General features: G+C 35.1%; 4 protein-coding genes and 1 long non-coding RNA gene across 7 annotated transcripts; 3 read left to right on the forward strand and 2 right to left on the reverse strand.

Annotated features, from left to right (window-relative positions):
• Positions 1–719: 719 nt before the first annotated feature.
• On the forward strand, positions 720–6,040 carry LOC132707837 (cytosolic non-specific dipeptidase-like). The gene is made up of 6 exons (XM_060679801.1): positions 720–1,938; positions 1,991–2,671; positions 4,004–4,248; positions 4,310–4,482; positions 5,194–5,442; positions 5,904–6,040. Exons 1-6 carry the CDS (start codon positions 1,904–1,906, stop codon positions 5,946–5,948), a joined length of 1,428 nt encoding a protein of 475 aa, XP_060535784.1. The 5' UTR covers positions 720–1,903; the 3' UTR covers positions 5,949–6,040.
• On the reverse strand, positions 4,278–7,169 carry LOC132707841 (uncharacterized). Its single transcript, XR_009619783.1, has 3 exons — positions 7,038–7,169; positions 4,494–4,640; positions 4,278–4,405 (listed from the first exon to the last, which is right to left on the reverse strand). It is a non-coding gene; the product is annotated as an uncharacterized LOC132707841 (long non-coding RNA).
• LOC132707838 (enkurin) lies at positions 6,098–6,982 on the forward strand. The gene is made up of 2 exons (XM_060679802.1): positions 6,098–6,721; positions 6,774–6,982. The coding sequence occupies exons 1-2, from the start codon at positions 6,098–6,100 to the stop codon at positions 6,957–6,959; spliced, it is 810 nt and encodes a 269-aa protein (XP_060535785.1). The 3' UTR covers positions 6,960–6,982.
• Positions 7,170–7,304: 135 nt separating the features above from the next.
• Positions 7,305–12,963, forward strand: LOC132707839 (cleavage and polyadenylation specificity factor subunit 5). Of its 3 annotated transcripts, none has more exons than XM_060679805.1 (6): positions 7,305–7,625; positions 7,708–7,972; positions 10,469–10,634; positions 11,375–11,489; positions 12,572–12,613; positions 12,694–12,963. In XM_060679805.1, the coding sequence occupies exons 1-5, from the start codon at positions 7,444–7,446 to the stop codon at positions 12,591–12,593; spliced, it is 750 nt and encodes a 249-aa protein (XP_060535788.1). In that variant the 5' UTR covers positions 7,305–7,443; the 3' UTR covers positions 12,594–12,613; positions 12,694–12,963. The 3 variants fall into 3 exon arrangements, with proteins under 3 accessions (XP_060535788.1, XP_060535786.1, XP_060535787.1); XM_060679803.1 differs by having other exon boundaries at positions 12,572–12,632; positions 12,694–12,962; XM_060679804.1 differs by having other exon boundaries at positions 12,572–12,626; positions 12,694–12,962.
• LOC132707836 (cytosolic non-specific dipeptidase-like) lies at positions 12,964–16,995 on the reverse strand. The gene is made up of 6 exons (XM_060679800.1): positions 16,705–16,995; positions 15,967–16,647; positions 15,662–15,909; positions 13,742–13,914; positions 13,107–13,358; positions 12,964–13,047 (listed from the first exon to the last, which is right to left on the reverse strand). Exons 1-6 carry the CDS (start codon positions 16,740–16,742, stop codon positions 13,003–13,005), a joined length of 1,437 nt encoding a protein of 478 aa, XP_060535783.1. The 5' UTR covers positions 16,743–16,995; the 3' UTR covers positions 12,964–13,002.
• Positions 16,996–17,020: the final 25 nt, after the last annotated feature.

The raw sequence follows: 17,020 nt of genomic DNA on the forward strand, positions 1-17,020 counted from the left end.
AATCACTAAATCCGGTACATTTTGCTTTCTGAGGTATTTAATTTACATTTAAATAATTGCGGGTTGTAATTATGGCTACCGAAAGATTACTGTGTTTGCTTACTTACAATGAATAAAAATACGTATGTAACTGTTTAAAGCGGCCATACATGAACAGTTTAGCTTGCCATATTAGAATTTGTGTTTGATATTGCGAAAAGTAGTTAGACCTATTATGATCCTGTCGTTTATAATTTGGATTAATTTTTTCACTATTAGCATGGATAAAACAACTACTATAGGGCTAAATATACGGTTAAAGGGGTTTTTGATATGGTGTTAGTTTAGGAATCAAGTTACTTTAAGTTATGTAATGATAGTTATTATTTGGGTCTTATATGTTTTTATTAGTTTTGTTTCATTTTTTCGACACCGCGTATGGAATATTTTAAAATTTCGAAATTACGTGAATCATATTTTGCTAACGTATTTTTAGCGAATTGTTGTATTAAAAAAAAAAAATGAAATTAAAAAAAAAAGAAAGAATAATTGAATTAGGTTTTTATTTTTTAAGTAATTTGTTATATAATTTTGTACATATCTCTGTAAATCTGTTGTGTTGTCTTTTATTAGGAAAAAGGTGAAATAGAAGAGGAAAGTATAGAAAAGGTAAGAAAAAACTAGTTATTATCATTTAATGTATTTATTTTTTATTTTCAATTTTATTTATTGGAGTGAAACCTCTCAATACGAACACCTCTATTAGGCGGACATGTTTTTCGGAACGAAATATTTGCCTACACTTTTACCTGTAAAACAAACGCTTTTAACCGGACCCTTAAACGGTCCTGCCTTTAAAAAAATTACTTCTCTCAAAGGACGTGAACCTTCAATAATAGAACAACGCAATGCTAAAATATAGTATTATTTATTACGCCGTGACTTGCAGTTTTATTCTGCAAGCAAATCCGTGGATTCCACAATTTTTAAAATGGCACCTACTAAAAAAAATTCTTAATTGCGAGAAAAAATGGATATTGTTGACGTTTCGGAAACGTTTGTGAAAAATAATGGCAGCATTCGTGTACAGTGGGAGTCGGAAAGCAATATTGATAAAAAAAATTGTAAAAACTAAAGGATCTTCGAATTGCGAGGTCAAAACATTCCAACATCGGGTCACTTAGTAAAAATAATTACCGACCTAAATGTTGCTAAAGAGAACTACATTGCATTTCAACACCTTAAAAATGTAGATCATTTTCAGTCAAGTTAAAGCAAGAAAACAATAACTATGCGTCAGACTAGTATCTTAGAGTTAGTAAATAAATAATGAAAGTTCGTTCACCTACATTTTTTCTATAGTTTTTTTGTATGTTTTTAAAGAAATAAATGTAATGCATATTTACGATTTATGTTTATGTATATTTATGTTATGTTATGTTCATGGATCTCTAATGAGCGGATACCTCTAAATAAGCGGCCAAAACTAGAGGAACCGTGAGTGTCCGGTTGTGGGAGTTTTCACTGTATTTTTAATTTTTTGACAATAATGACAGTGTAATTTAATTTATATTATTATTATTATTATATTATTATTATTGCAATACTTTTTTCCAATAACAAATTAAAATTGTTATACAACCTCTATTGTTTGAAAATATTTATTTAATTCTAACTGATTTAATTAAATACTTAGAAACTTAATTTAAGTCTAGTCCGGCAGCGCCTGTCATCAGTTTATGTACACTCCGGGAGGGAGCAGTACGTCTGTTAATATGCCCGCGAAACTAGAACTAGAACGATTCGTGTAGTCCAACCTTTACAAGACCTACTTTCAATTAAGTAATCGCGTTCGAGATTGTATAAAGTAAACAAGCTCTCGTAAAGAGACAAAAGCTTTTACACCAAAGGGTCCAGAATTAAAATGGCTCTCCTGGGACATCTCGACCAAATTTTCAGGTAAATACGAATTCCTACGGAAGAAATCGAACTTTTCCAATCGTTTTATTAGAAAAATCGACGAAAACGCGTCGCACTTCGTCGAGAACCTCGCCGAAGCCGTCGCCATAGAATCTATATCCGCTTGGCCCCACAAAAGAAGCGAACTGACCCGTATGGTCCGATGGACGGCCGAGAAGTTGCGCAAGTTAGGGGCGCAAGTCGAGCTCAAAGACCTGGGCGAGCAAACATTACCCGACGGCACTCGAATCCCGTACCCTCCAATTTTACTGGGGACCCTGGTCGTGGATCCTGATTATACCACGGTGTTAGTCTACGGCCACCTCGACGTCCAACCGGCAAGACTCGAAGACGGATGGGACAGTCCTCCGTTCGTCCTAACCGAGAAAAACGGAGCCCTATACGGAAGGGGCTCGTCGGACGACAAGGGTCCCGTGTTGGGGTGGATTCACGCGATCCAGACGTACCAGAGCCTCGGAGTACCGGTACCTGTCAACTTAAAGTTTGTCTTCGAGGCGATGGAGGAGTCCGGCAGCGAAGGACTGAGGGGGGCGCTGGAGTCCGAGAAGGAAGGGTTTCTGAAGGACGCGGACTACGTGTGCGTCACGGACAGTAGGTGGCTCGGACCCAGCAGGCCGTGTCTGACGTACGGCCTGAGGGGGGTCAGTTACTATCACGTAGAAATCGAATGCTCTGTCAAGGACCTGCACAGCGGCGTCTACGGCGGTACAGTGTATGTATTTTTAAAATTATTAATTATAAGTGTCAAATTTTCGGTTGATCAGAAAACTGTACCGGGTGGGCTAGACTGATATCGGCGTCTGGGGCTCGATTTTGACAACGCCGGTAACGGTAAAAACAGCACTAGGGTTTCTAGTATCGTTTGAAATTGCTGTAACATTTTTGTCATAGAAAATTTTGTATTTCAATGAAGACATCGCCAACGCAACTTTTTGCGCAGCGTTTAATGGTTTCAATAGTTTTACAACTAATGGTTATTAGTTATCCACCAAAAAATTGATTTCTTATATGGAAAAGTACTTCAAATCACCTTTCCAAAAATATCGCATTATCGTGCCCATTGCAGCGGACCCCTTTTTTTAAGCCACAGGATTATGCCTTTACCTTACATCTTCGTTTTTTTATTTGCCTTAATTGAAATGCATCATCCAGACGTAAATATCACTCTTATAATTTCAGAAATGATTTAATCACTATCCCGCTGATAGGAGGTCAAAGTCTGTTTCTAATTCTTCAATAGACTGTCGACATCTGTTAAAATCCTCTCTAATAAAAAAATTAAAAGAGCATTGAAATAATATCTGCTTCCTCATTGCTCCTATTGCCTTCAGGAATACGTTGAGAGTAATTTTGTTTTCGACAAAAATAGTTAATTCACTTTTTTCCTTCTTTTTTTTTTAACTTTGTCTTTGTCTTGACAATAACATATAGCCACACAGTTCTGTTTCTATTTCTAACTTTATGTACTTACACTCTAACATGGCTGCAGTTCGAATTTTTTTAAACGTTTTCTAGCTGGTCAATATTTAATTTTATTCGCCCTTAAGGGCATACAATTCAAAGGATACGAAAAAATGGGATAAATATGAATTCACGCATTTTATGTCAACCAGCGGTACATTGAACTTATGTCATACTTGGAAACTGAACAATCTACAGTGCGTCCTTAAAAACTGTATACCCTTGTAAAATCTTTCATTATGGTTCAAAAACGCACTAAAATCTTATTTTATTACATGATAGACATTGGATTGGTAGTGAGTAGTCCTGAATGAGAATTCGTTGTCAATTTATTTTTTTTTATATCCCTAATAGGACTTCCCTCTCTTTTGTTAAATAGTCCCAGTTGCAGCAGTTGAAGCAATAAGCAATCCAACTAACAAAAAAAAATGATCAAAATCGATCCATAAACAAAGATTTGTGGGATTCAATGGGCCATTTAATAACTTTTAAAGCTTTGCAATCATCGGCAAATCCCAAAAGCGTTCCATAAATAACCCTGAGGTACACATTCTAGATTATTAATCGAATAAATTTAATTTAGACACGAGGCGATGACTGATCTAGTGTATCTTTTAAACGCGCTGGTGACCAAAGATGGGAAAATTCTGATACCACACATCTACGACCAGGTGGCGCCACTGTCGCCCGAAGAAGCAGACATCTACAAGGCGATCCACTTCGATGTGGACGTCTATAAAAGAGACGTCGGATGTAAAGAGTTAATCTACGAGGAGAAGGAAGACATTTTGATGCACAGGTGGAGGTTCCCGTCGTTGTCGATCCACGGTAATAGCGAGTCGATGACCACCGAAACCCAATTTAATAGTTGGGGTCGTTATTATCGTAGGTATTGAGGGCGCTTTCAGTGAGCCCGGTCAAAAAACCGTCATCCCCAGAAAGGTCGTGGGCAAGTTTTCGATAAGGACCGTTCCCAACCAAAGGCCTGAAAGCGTGGAGAAACACGTCACCGATTACATCACACGAAAGTACGAGGAATACGGAAGTCCCAACAAAATTCGGGTATACTTAACTCATAACATGTCTAAACATGCGTTCTTAATCGCCGATGCTTGAAAAATGAAACTAACTTCTTGAAGTGAAGTTCCATTTTAGTTTTTATAAGTTACAATTTCCGAACTAGGTTACTACGTAGAATAGTTTTCCGGCCTGTTATGGACCTACAAGTATGTCATCTGTCAACATACCTAACCAACTTAATTCTACATTTCACTGAATTTTTTTTTAGAAAAAATGATACGTTCGAAGACTTTTTGGTGACCCAGAGATTGATTAATTAAGAGAATTAGAAAAGTGGCACAATAAATGAGTTTGCAAAGGAAACTAAACCAACTCTCAATAGATTTAAATATGATTTGAAAATTAGTTATTTCAACAGTCGGTGTAAATCTTTACCTAGAAAGAAGATTTAAATTGGCATCTTAGTTTATTGCTACTGTGAGCTTTCCACAATCGGCAATGTTTATAAAACTCTTCTTGTAAGCTACATCGTCTTTTTCTATCGACATCTTACTTTATTACACCTGCCTTTTCCACACAAGGTTATATTTTTAAAAGGAAATTATGATGGATAGTTTTATTGCCTTGGTAGCTCCTTGCTTCCATAAAAAGCTGCAACACGGGGAAAAAATGACTCGAAATCCTCCTTTAATTTTCGCTAAAAAATCACCCACTAAAATATTTCGAGTCAATTTAAAAACACCCTGTATATAGATCCATTCGACGCATGCCACCTCGTGGACCGAGAACCCCTACCATCCCCACTACGAGGCCGCTGCCCGGGCCACTAAATCCGTTTACGGAGTGGAGCCGGATCTTACCAGGGAGGGTGGCACCGTACCAGTTACTTTGATGTTACAGGAGGTCACGAATAAGAACGTGTTGATATTGCCGATCGGCGCTTCGGACGACGCCGCGCATGCACAAAATGAGAAAATTAATAGGAGGAATTATATCGAGGGGGTAAGCGCAAAAGAAAACCACGCGCTGATTAAACATATTAAAAATAATTTTTTCATCCCCAAATTTTCAAACCATCTTTAAATCCTATGCAGGTTATGTTCTATTCGCTTTAAGTATCACTAGCGATATGAATCAAGTATCAGTTCTAGTTTTTTTAATCCACTAAACTGCATAAAACTATTTACGTTGTTTGAGCGTAGTTACCGTCAAACTTAATACACTGTGACCATAGACGATCATGAAGATAGGATTACTAAGGTTGAATATAGTCCCTGGCATAGAATAAGAATGGTCAGAGCGCCCTAATAATTGTTTTAATTAGTTTGCGGACATTTTTTACATATGAAATGCGCCATTGTACATTAAAAAACAATCAATTTAAATTTTGTATTTACATTTTACATAAAACAGGTAAAGGCACAAGTATGATGATGATGATTAACACATTTTATGACTTTCAGACGAAATTACTGGCAGCCTACCTTCATGAAATGGGAAAACTGTAATTCAATCAAACCGTCATACAGCTCAGCAAGTTATAACAGAAATTTCCAAGAAGACGGCAAATTGTTTGATCAATACATTTACTCTGTCAGTGTCTGTGTCCTGTGACATTATTTCTGTTGTTATTTAAATATAATACAGTTTACTCGCAATGTCTGTAATTTATATCACCCACCACGATGAAAACATTCACAACATCACGAAGACTCAAACGATGCTCCACAAGAAATCTCCAAGATACAAATCAAGGTATCGGGATAAGAGCCAGCAGTACCATTTTTATGCAAGGAATCTTAAAAGCCACGCCACGATGGGTTTGCCGGAAGGGGAACTTCCCGACCCAACGAACTTTTTGAAAAAGCGAACAGGCAAGCCGTCTTACACAACGAGTAAGGTGGAAAAACAACCAAAGCCATGTCAAAATATGGTGCAAAAGGGGAAAACCCCTACGAGGAAAGAACTGGCATTGCAAGACAAGGAAATCAAACCGGATAAGAATTTTATCAAAGAAAACGTTCGGGTTATATCCCAAATGAAGCCGAAGGAGCCTGAGCATAGAATAGTTACCGACAAAAATGGGAATACTACAAAACCGGAGCTGTGCGGTTTGGAACCTGTTTACATAAAACTACCGATTTTTGGTCGCACTCCAAATTATCTTATTCGATTCAACAAGACTAAGGAGAAAGAGTATCAAATGAAAAAAGACAGAAGCGGTACCGAACAGCCGAAGTGTAGATACATTACTAGAGATGAGCGAGAGAAGTTATTGAATGTGACTATTGTAACAAAAAGTTCTGCATACAAGTAATAATGCGCGTTTTTAGGGATTGAAACAAAACTGGGAGGAGTTGCAAAAACAATACCAGGGATTGCCTATTTTAACAGATACCATACCGAAGAAAATTAGAAAATCTAAACTGGAAGCAGACTTAAAACAACTTGAAAAAGACATAGTCTTGGTCGAGAGACACCCATACATTTATGTTTATAACGATTCGGAATTTTCTTGAGTAAATGACACCTATTCTACTCAATATAGTTATTTTTAAAGAAATATAATGTATTCCAAAAACCGAAATACTACTTACCAAAAATTGTCTAAATGCAGTCAAGATTTTAGGTTAGTTTTTGCACAGAACCTATTTTGGAAGGAGTTGTCAATGTTGATTGTCTCTAGTTTATTATTTATGTGACATACTTTATTGACCCAGAAGGCTTTCCAGATGTCATAATTAAGTTATAAAAAAAAATCCTCGAATCGATTCAGAAAATTACATTGTGCTAAGAAAGAATTGTAGATTGAACGCACTGGCAATTAAAACTTTTAGAACAATTTCTGACGTTGGTACCACTGAAGTTATTGTTTGGAAGCTTAATGGCAGGTCGGCGTGGTGTTTAGATTGTCGTGTAATTTTTACAGTTTTTAAACATAAATTCCCGCTGGTTGGCGAGATATCGCCTTCAAGTTATAATTAAACCACATAAGGTATCAAAATGGCCATGACTTCGTCGCAAGTGAAAGCGCAGCTCCAACAGCAGCAGCAGCAGCAGCAACAAAATAACATGGCGGGTAGCGGCACAGGGTGGCCCCGGAGAAATAGCCAAAGCTCAACCCCCACTGGCGCCGTGGAAGCAAAATTCACCCCTTCAACTGCTATTAATAGAAATATTAATCTGTAAGTCCTATTTCTTTTCTTATAAAGGCTTACATTAAGTGATGGTGCCCTTGCAGTCTAACAAACTATTCTTTTTCTGCAGTTATCCACTGACGAATTATATATTTGGCACCAAGGAGCCGCTTTTTGAGAAAGACCCAAGCGTTCCTGCACGATTTCAAAGAATGAGGGATGAATTTGAAAGAATAGGCATGCGTAGAAGTGTGGAGGGTGTATTGTTGGTACATGAACATGGTTTACCTCACGTTTTACTCTTGCAGTTGGGGACCACATTTTTTAAATTACCTGGGGGTGAATTAAACCCAGGTGAAGATGAAGTGGACGGCCTTAAAAGGTTACTCACAGAGGTATGTGTGTTGTATTGTAGCGGTTTTATAAGGTGAATTGTTAAAATTTGAAGACCTTGTTACAACAACTGTATTGGTGTTAATTAAACCTGTAAGTTTGGAGTGTTATAAAATAATAATTGAAGTATAATTTTAATACAGTTAGTATAAGTACATGAAGAGGTTATATTCAAAGGCAACATTTTTCTTTAATGATTATTGTCAACATTTAAAAAAACATTTTTTTTATCCGCAAATATTCAAATTTTTTGTTTTCTCAATGTATTCAGGAACTTTTGTGCGACAACTTTTACAAATTATTCAAAACAATTTTGAAGCTTATTACTATCCTCTACCTTGTAGAGTGTGTAACGAAGCTTTGGTATTAAATGCACAATCATTGATTGCAAATGAAATTATGTTATGGGTTGTTAAATTATACCAAAAAGTTTAATTATATTTTGTGAATTTAATCAGTGTCATTTTATTACTTAATACAAGATAATACTCTTTAATGGTGTGTGAATATATATTTACTTTGTATCGAGAAGCAATGAATTTTATTGCTAATCTTCAGATTTTTTTGCAACTGCAAGATTTTTCATATTTAATGAAGATTGTGTGTACCTCATATTTTATATGTAGTGTTAAAATTTTTTATTTAGGATTGAATACAAAAACATATTTTATGCAGCCAGCTCGTTCTCGTGGCGCTTTATCTAAGACGGTGATTTCATTTTTCATTTGGTGTTAGTAGATCACAATAGGTATTTTTGGTAGCTGTTTATTCCACCCACTAAATATCAAAAATTAATTTACCTATTTTAGCGCCGGCTGTCAAAACAAAAGAAAAATGTGCATTCTCAGTGCTTATTAATTAAGTTAATCGTCGTACGTGTATATAAATGTATTTATAAACTTGTATTCATAAACTGGAGCAGAAATTGTAATATGCTTTTGCAACATCTCCAAAATATATAATTTTAATTTAAAAAAAGTCTGGAGAGCGGAATGGTCATTTAGTTTTGTGTTACTAACTAACATGTCTCCACCAAGGCATTTGCGCATCATACCGTGTCAGCATCTTCGGGAGAGACAAATTGTCATAGTAGTGCAAGTTAACATAAGATCAGTGTTTCCATTTGTTTCTTCCGATGGTGCCACAATTGTGACGAAATTTTTAGCGGGATTATTTCGAACACCGCCACTATTTTTTTTTTAATTTACTTTTTAGTTGTTACTCGTTGCGTATACTGCATGTGTATATAGCTTTTACGTAAGTTCAGATTGGCAAAATATTTGCGTCTCCAGTTGTTTTAATTTTTCCTTGCGTTTAACCAAAATAAAAAAAGCGATTCAGAAATGTGGGAGACCTGTATTATCGACCAGCCTCTTTATCTGTGGCGACAGCATTTATCTTACCTGTGGGTTGTTAACTAGTGCCCGGCGGTTCATTGGTGATGGTTAGGTAGAATGTCTTGGGAACTAATGGTCCTAATAGTTTTAGAAATTGACAATTTTAAGTTTCCGTCTCAGCAGCAAGTGGGTTTAATTGCTAGGTTTCTATAAAAAAATTGCTCTCTACTAGAAAATTCTTCATAATAAGTTCCGAAAGAAATACTATTATATTATTATTATAATGGTGCATGTTTTTGTTTTAGAAATGAAATCTGGTCATTTAGTAAAAGAAAGTTACCATTTCCTTGATACTGAATTCCGATGTTCTCGGTACGTAGCCAAAATTTATACTACTATTTGTACCGAAGATATTCTACTTCTGGCCCACTAATGAATCATCCTTATATTTAAAGGACTGTGTAATTTATTTAAATCTAAGGATTGTTGAATATAATTTCTTAAATTCATTTGTTCAAAAAATTTTAACTGTGTAGGTTGAGTGTATTGTAATAAAAAGAGATTTTGACAACCATATTCCAACTCGGCAATTGATTGTTTAACATTTCATTCAATATTGAAAAAGTGCATTTACTAAGTTCAATGTCGTTTTGGTTAGTTTAGGTGAAAACCGTTAAAAGTTACCAGTCATATCTGGTGATTGCATTCTTCAAGCCTAGCAGTTCGATAAAGTTGACATTAGCAGTCTCTCATTAAATACTACCGTGTATAAATCGGGTGTAATTGGTCTCGTTATAAAAAGAAAACGTGATTTCAAAACCCCTTCAGTGTAAGTGAAATAGGTTAATAAATCTACTGTAATTTGTATGCGAGAGGCATGAGAAAAGTAAACTAATATTTGGTGTAATACAGAGTGGCTAAAAAAGGAACCAAACTGATGGTTTCATTGGACAATGGTTTAGAATAAGAAAATTTTGTATTCCTTTTTTACGCCCTGTGTACATAAAGAGTGCTTAAGGCAAAGCTAAAGTATATGTAATGGAAAGTGAAATTTTGAACTAGATCTTTTGCACCAAGCAATATTGTACAAACAAAATTCTGTTGAGTGTGTTTTGGCAGCATCACTGAAGGGGACCTTCTTGGTTATATGATGTGTTGCAGACTCTCGGCCGCTTGGACGGCGTCAAGCAAGAATGGGTCGTCGAAGACATAATCGGTAACTGGTGGAGGCCGAACTTTGAACCGCCCCAATACCCTTACATACCGCCCCACATAACGAAACCCAAGGAACACAAGCGTCTATTCTTAGTTCAGCTACAAGAGAAGGGTATTGTATTACGAATTGTTAATATTAAGCGAAGAAGACTGTACTTTATAGCGTTACCCGAATGTTATTTTTTTTCCATTTATTTTTCGTACGTGCGACAAAACTGATGTTATTTTTAAAGTTTAATAATTGTGGTCAACTTTTTATGTAGTCGTTATTTTAATGAAGAATGGCTACTTGTAATTTATATTTTTAAGTCGGGATTACGAAAACAATTGGTCTGTTCTTCATTTTTCATATCGTTATAATTTTGAATTATCCTTAGTTGGAAGGTTAATCCTTACAATCGATAGTTTACCTATTAAAAGAATTCTGTGACTTTGTTTATATGTTTTTAATAATGAATTGACAAATTGCAAATCAATACTTGATTATGAATTATGAGAAAAAAAAATTAGAGGTGTAACAATAAAATAGTTTTGTGAAACGGGACTGTTGTACTGATGCGGCCATTTTTGTGATGTTTCCCTTTTTTTAATTTTATAACGCCAGTCGGAAAGAACTACCAACCTTATAACGTCTGATATTTTTATTTATTTATTTTTTCAAAGTTGGTGGTCCTTTTTCAACATTCCCTCTGTAAATCCATAGTCTATAGTTTGTTGCGTATAATACCACCTTTGTTTCTACCTATAAGCGAAAAGAACAATGTTTTTAAATATTTATTATGGAAAGTGTCGGAAATCGAACAAAGTGGCGTTGCGTGACGCGGTCCTGATTTGGTTTTCCTAAACTTGCAGCCCTATTCGCGGTCCCCAAGAATTACAAGTTAGTTGCGGCGCCCCTCTTCGAACTGTACGACAATTCCCAAGGCTACGGGCCCATAATTTCGTCCCTGCCGCAGGCCTTATGCAGGTAATGTAAAACTGTTTTCCTCAGTATATGATATCTTATGTTTCGGCTCTGTAAAACTGCCCAACGTGTGGTTGCATTTCATTATACAGGGAGTGATTGAAATATCATGTAATTTATTGAGTCAATGCGAAAGCTCATCTTGACAACGCATGGTTATTTTTTGCGAATCTAAATGAAAATATTACTTTTTGGAAACTTTTTTTTTGGAGGCGAAGCTTCCGCTGATTGGTTACCTACGCTAAGAACAAAGCGCCTACGTTCATTCGCGCTCTAGTTATTTTTCACTTTTCATTGTTTTAAAAATGGAAGGAGTGAAAGAGGAAAATTATAAACAGATACGAATTTGTGTACTTTAAAAAAAATATGATTTTACTATAATTATTATTTTTATATATAATTGTTATTTTTAAAATTATTTTGTAGTTGTTATATTGATGATATAATAAATTTTGATGATGTAGAATTCGAATTTAATTCATTGAGTGGAGAACAAGGATTTCATTTTCTTTGCTTTCAAGTTTATCCGTGTTTACCTTTTTGGAAAAATATTACAAAGCTTTTTTTTGTAGAGAATTAAATTCCTTTTGAAATAACATTTGTATATTGAAAAATGGAAAAACAAGGATTTCATTTTTTTGCTTTCAAGTGTATCCGTGTTTACCTTTTTGGAAAAATATTAAAAAGCTTTTTTTGTAGAGCATTAAATTCCTTTTGAAATAACATTTGTATATTGAGTCGTTTGTTAGTTACAAAATTCCAAAAAGAAAAGCTTAAGTAAAAGGAGCTTATTTATTAATTATAATGCTTGATTTCTTGGAAACGCTTCTGGTTTTTTTTTATAGAGAATTCAACTTTTTTGTGTATTTGTCGTTTGACTATTTTGACGCAATAACGAGATCAGGTAAAAAATACAAATGGACCTCTTCCCATAAATATTAATGAATTTTTTTTTCGATATGTATTATTGATATATTTTTACTAAAACAAAATAGTCGATTTTTTTGGCGCTATCTAGTAGTCATCGATAACATTCTATGTATAAAGGCTTTGGGATTTGATTTTGATAGATTGGTTGGTTTCAGGTTCCAATTTATATACATGTGATCTCCAATCCCGTCTAGAAAGTAAGGACGATAAGTATGTGTTAGTGTCTTTGTTTATTTTACAAATTTTAATTTTTACCAGAGAACTTTTTTTTTTGCAGCACCATCTGAAGTCTTCTAATCACTAGGAATAGAAGACAGAATAAAGTTTTATCATTTAGAAAGAGTAAAGTGTCGATTGATGTGACATTCACATTACACATATTCTTTTTTCATTTTGTACATTTCTCTAGGTTAAGGTGCAAAAACATGTGACTTGACCGCGTCATTTAAATCGTAGCTTATTATCCTGTCAATGAGATATGTTTTAAATTATATGTAATTTCTATCGGAAAAGTGTGGAGGATGAAGTATAACAATGAAACGTCAACTGAAAAAAAACCAACGCTTGTTTTATTTGCAAAATGCGCTTAAAGCTGGGACACTTCGAATAAGTAGGCGCCCAAGAGTTTGGTCTGAAACAAAAGAAATTAAATAAGCCCCACATGAAAATTGGATCTTTCGAATACTGTACCCCCTCGATGTAGTTTCTAATATTAATCTTCTCGTTTTGAGAGTGGGCTCCGTCGTCGCCGGCGCCGACGGGTAACAGAATGACGTTTTTCCCGGTCGCCTCTTGCAGTACTAAAGTCACAGGTATGGAACCACCTTCGCGAGTCAGGTCAGGTTCAATCCCGTAGACGTGCTTAGTGGCTTTAATGCCGGCCGTGTAGTGAGGATGAGAAGGATCCTCGGTCCACGGAGCCCCCGCGTGCGACATATATACCTACGGTTCGTTTGATTACCATGCGTCGTTTTGCGCGATTACATGTAGCCATACAGGTACCAGATATATAGAGGCCCTATGCTGATAATAGAGGAATTTTTTAAGCGATGATGAAAAAGATATGGTCGTCTTTGACCAATAATTAGTGTTATATCAAAGGAACCAATAAGACCTAGTGGCATTCAAAAGCAACATTGCCGCTGACAGTTTGTCAATTCGACAGGTTTAGGTTTATATGTATTTCTAGTTAAGTGTGTGTGGAGATAGCTGTTTAGAAAAAAAATGGTACAAATTGCAGGTTAGTAAGTGAAAGATTATTCCCACCTTCCCAATTTTTACAGTACTAGGGCCCCTATATTAATTAATAACTATGTGTGACCTACTTTCATGGTGTTGGGACTGCCATATGCCGCCCATTTTTTCGTGATGTAATCGACTACATATTTTTCAATTTTGGCCGGTTGCTGATTGGGAACGATCCGTATGGAAAATTTACCGATGACTTTCCGTGGGATCACAGTCTTTTGACCCGGTTCGCTGAATGCACCCTCGATGCCTGCGGGATTTAAAGTGATCGTTTTTGTTTAATTTTAAGCTTAGAGGCAGTAAATAATTAAAATAAGAAAGTATATCTCGAAAGCGTTTTTTAAATGCTGTTCCGTCTGCTTTTTGAACTTGTAAGGGGAATATTTCGACAGAACGTGGTTGTACCTTGTTTTAATAGGAAAATCCTATTTCTAAACGAGATAGAGGAAAATTGGTAAAAAATATCATAAATTCTTTATAAGTACCTCAGATTTTTTTCGGTTTTCCCAAAAAATAATACAACTTACTAATGCTATATGTAAGGTGACCAGAGTCCCGATTTTTCAGAATTTGTCCCGCATCCCGCGGCGTTTTTCAAAACTCCCGACTTTTAGAATTAAGTTAAATTTAATATTTATGAAAGTCATTGTTTTGCGTTATAAGAATTCTACGGGCTACGACATTTACATTGTATTTGTCCCTCAGATGATACACTTCGTGTTCTTACTGCGTGCTAGCAAGCTAATTAAACAAATAAATATTACAAATCTGCTATTTACCATAGAAAATTAAGTTAAGTAATTTATTTATATATTTGATAAATACATAAATTTTCTTAAACTTAGCGGGAAATACTGATAGTGTTCATATTTTATATTGATGACAAAAAGTACATTTTAGAAAAAGATATACGAATAAAATTTAGCAAATATTTTAAGTCAATCAAACTAATTTCATTATAAACAACAATTAAATATGTTAATGTAAATTAGGTTTAGTGCAAATTAATTTTGTAAGTGTTTTTAACATTTTAGTATTTTTTTAGATTATCATATACATATAATATTGTAGTGTACTAGAGAACAGTTAGATAGTCATACAATAATGTATTAAAAATTATGGAATATGCACTATCTTTACATAGAACTGACGCTGCGACTGAAAGTGTTCTTTCTAAAGAAAATCAAGTATGGGCATCAGAAAAATCAAAATTAAGCGTTCAATCTTTGAAAGCCATTTTGTGTTAAATATAATTTGACAAATTCTTAAATATTTTTACAATATTTTAAAAAACAATCTACTGAAACAAATTCATTCAAATAAAAATAATGTCAAGGAATAAAATATACATTTTTTATATTTATAAATTTCACTTGTTAAAAATAAAAAAAATTTACAATATTTTTATTCTGTATGAAAATATTTGTTGATACCCCCCACCCCCCTCCTTCAGTTTCCACACTTTGTCCATCTAAAAATCTGGTCACCTCAATTATATGGAAATCGTGCCTTCTTTGTTTTTTATTGACAATGGCATACCAACCACAAATTATTGAAAAGCCCAATTATATTTGCTATATAAAATATCGAAAGCAGTATTCAATTATGCGAAATTAAGCAATTTATCAGCAATTTTATGAATTTTCAAAAATTGAAAAACGCCCCATATCCGCTGTATCAATTATCATTAATCATTCTTGCTTTTTCTTCTTCTCTTTTTGAGAATTTTATTCTCCTTCTTCTTCTTTTCTCAAATAACAAACGCAAATTACCAAAATTAAAAAAAATATAGTCGGCTAGTGAGTGAATTTTTTATGCCTTCAGAGTGAAAATCGTTAACAAATATGAAAATTTGTGGTTAAAATCACAATCGACCTTGTTTGGATTAAGTTATGGGTGCCGGTTTTATTATTATTATTTTTAGAATTAGTACATTACAACCCTATAGATGAGTAAGCACCTCCCTTTGTTTCTTAACATTTTGTTTTTTCTCTTACCATGAATGGACAGAGACGGGTAGCGCCACCTGTGCATCAAAATCTCTTCCTTCTTCCCACTGTGCAGCAGCGTTTCGCATCCGACATCGCACCTGTATTCGTCCACATTAAAATGAATCTTGCCATAAATCTTTTTTTCCTCTTCAGTTAAAGGAGCCACTTCGGTCATTAAACCGGGAATAAGAATCACGCCGTCTTTACTCACTAGCGTGTTCAAAAGGTGAACCAAGTCAGTCATTGCTTCATGCCTGTAATTGGATTGTTCACAATATGTCAAAATATATTTGTAGCGGGTAAGAGCTTACACGGTTCCGCCGTAGACGCCACTGTGTAAGTCTTTGGAGGCACATTCTACTTCAATATGGAAATAACACACCCCTCGCAGTCCGTAAGTGATACAAGGCTTCTCGGACCCCAACCAGTAGTTATCAGATATGCAAACGTAATCAGTTCCCTTTAAGAATTTATCTTTTTCGCTATATAATAACTCGTCCAACCCTAGACTGCCACTCTCTTCCATTCCTTCAAAAACAAACTTGACATTTACGGGCAAATCTGCACCAATTTGTTGATACGCTTCTATAGCATGGATCCAACCCAATACGGGTCCTTTGTCATCGGATGACCCTCTTCCAAACAATTTTCCATCTCTTTCAGTCAAAACAAATGGCTGAGAATCCCAGCCATCTTCTATTAAAGCAGGTTGGACATCCAAGTGACCATAAAGCAATACAGTCTTTTTGTTGGCATTAGATCCAAGGGAACCGAATAAAACGGGAGGTAAAGGAATTTCGGAACCGTCCGGAAGCTTTTGCGTCCCGATATCCTTTAATTCAACTTGCGTTCCCAGTTTTTCAAGTCTTTGGGCGGCCCACTGAATCATTTTCTTGATTTCGCCTCGTTTATGTGGCCATGCCGATACGGATTCGATGGCAACTGCATCTTTTAAGTTTTCGATATACTTTGATTTGTTTTCGTCAATTTTTCTATCAATTAGGAAGGATGAATCACTAGTGGTGGTGTTCTGTGAATTTTATACTTACTTGAATAATTTCGATAGACGTTCTGGCAGTTGAGACATTTTAAATGGACAATTTGGTATAAATTATAGGGCGATTATATATAAAAACTGCACTTTATATCGACGTCGGGGAGTTACAATAAGATAAAAGCGATAATTGGCGCAAATAAATACCAGTTCTAAACAAACGTATCTCTAAGTCTTTAATACCGAAATAAACATCTATCAAGATATCGGATACGGGCACATACTGACTGAAAAGTAAACAAAATATATTTTCAAATAAAAAATGCCACGTATTTTTTATCACGGAACTGCAACAATTGTCGAGTGTCATT

This window comes from Cylas formicarius, unplaced genomic scaffold (genome assembly GCF_029955315.1).
Source record: "Cylas formicarius isolate icCylForm1 unplaced genomic scaffold, icCylForm1.1 PGA_scaffold_9__14_contigs__length_23061073, whole genome shotgun sequence".
NCBI lineage: Eukaryota > Metazoa > Arthropoda > Insecta > Coleoptera > Brentidae > Cylas > Cylas formicarius.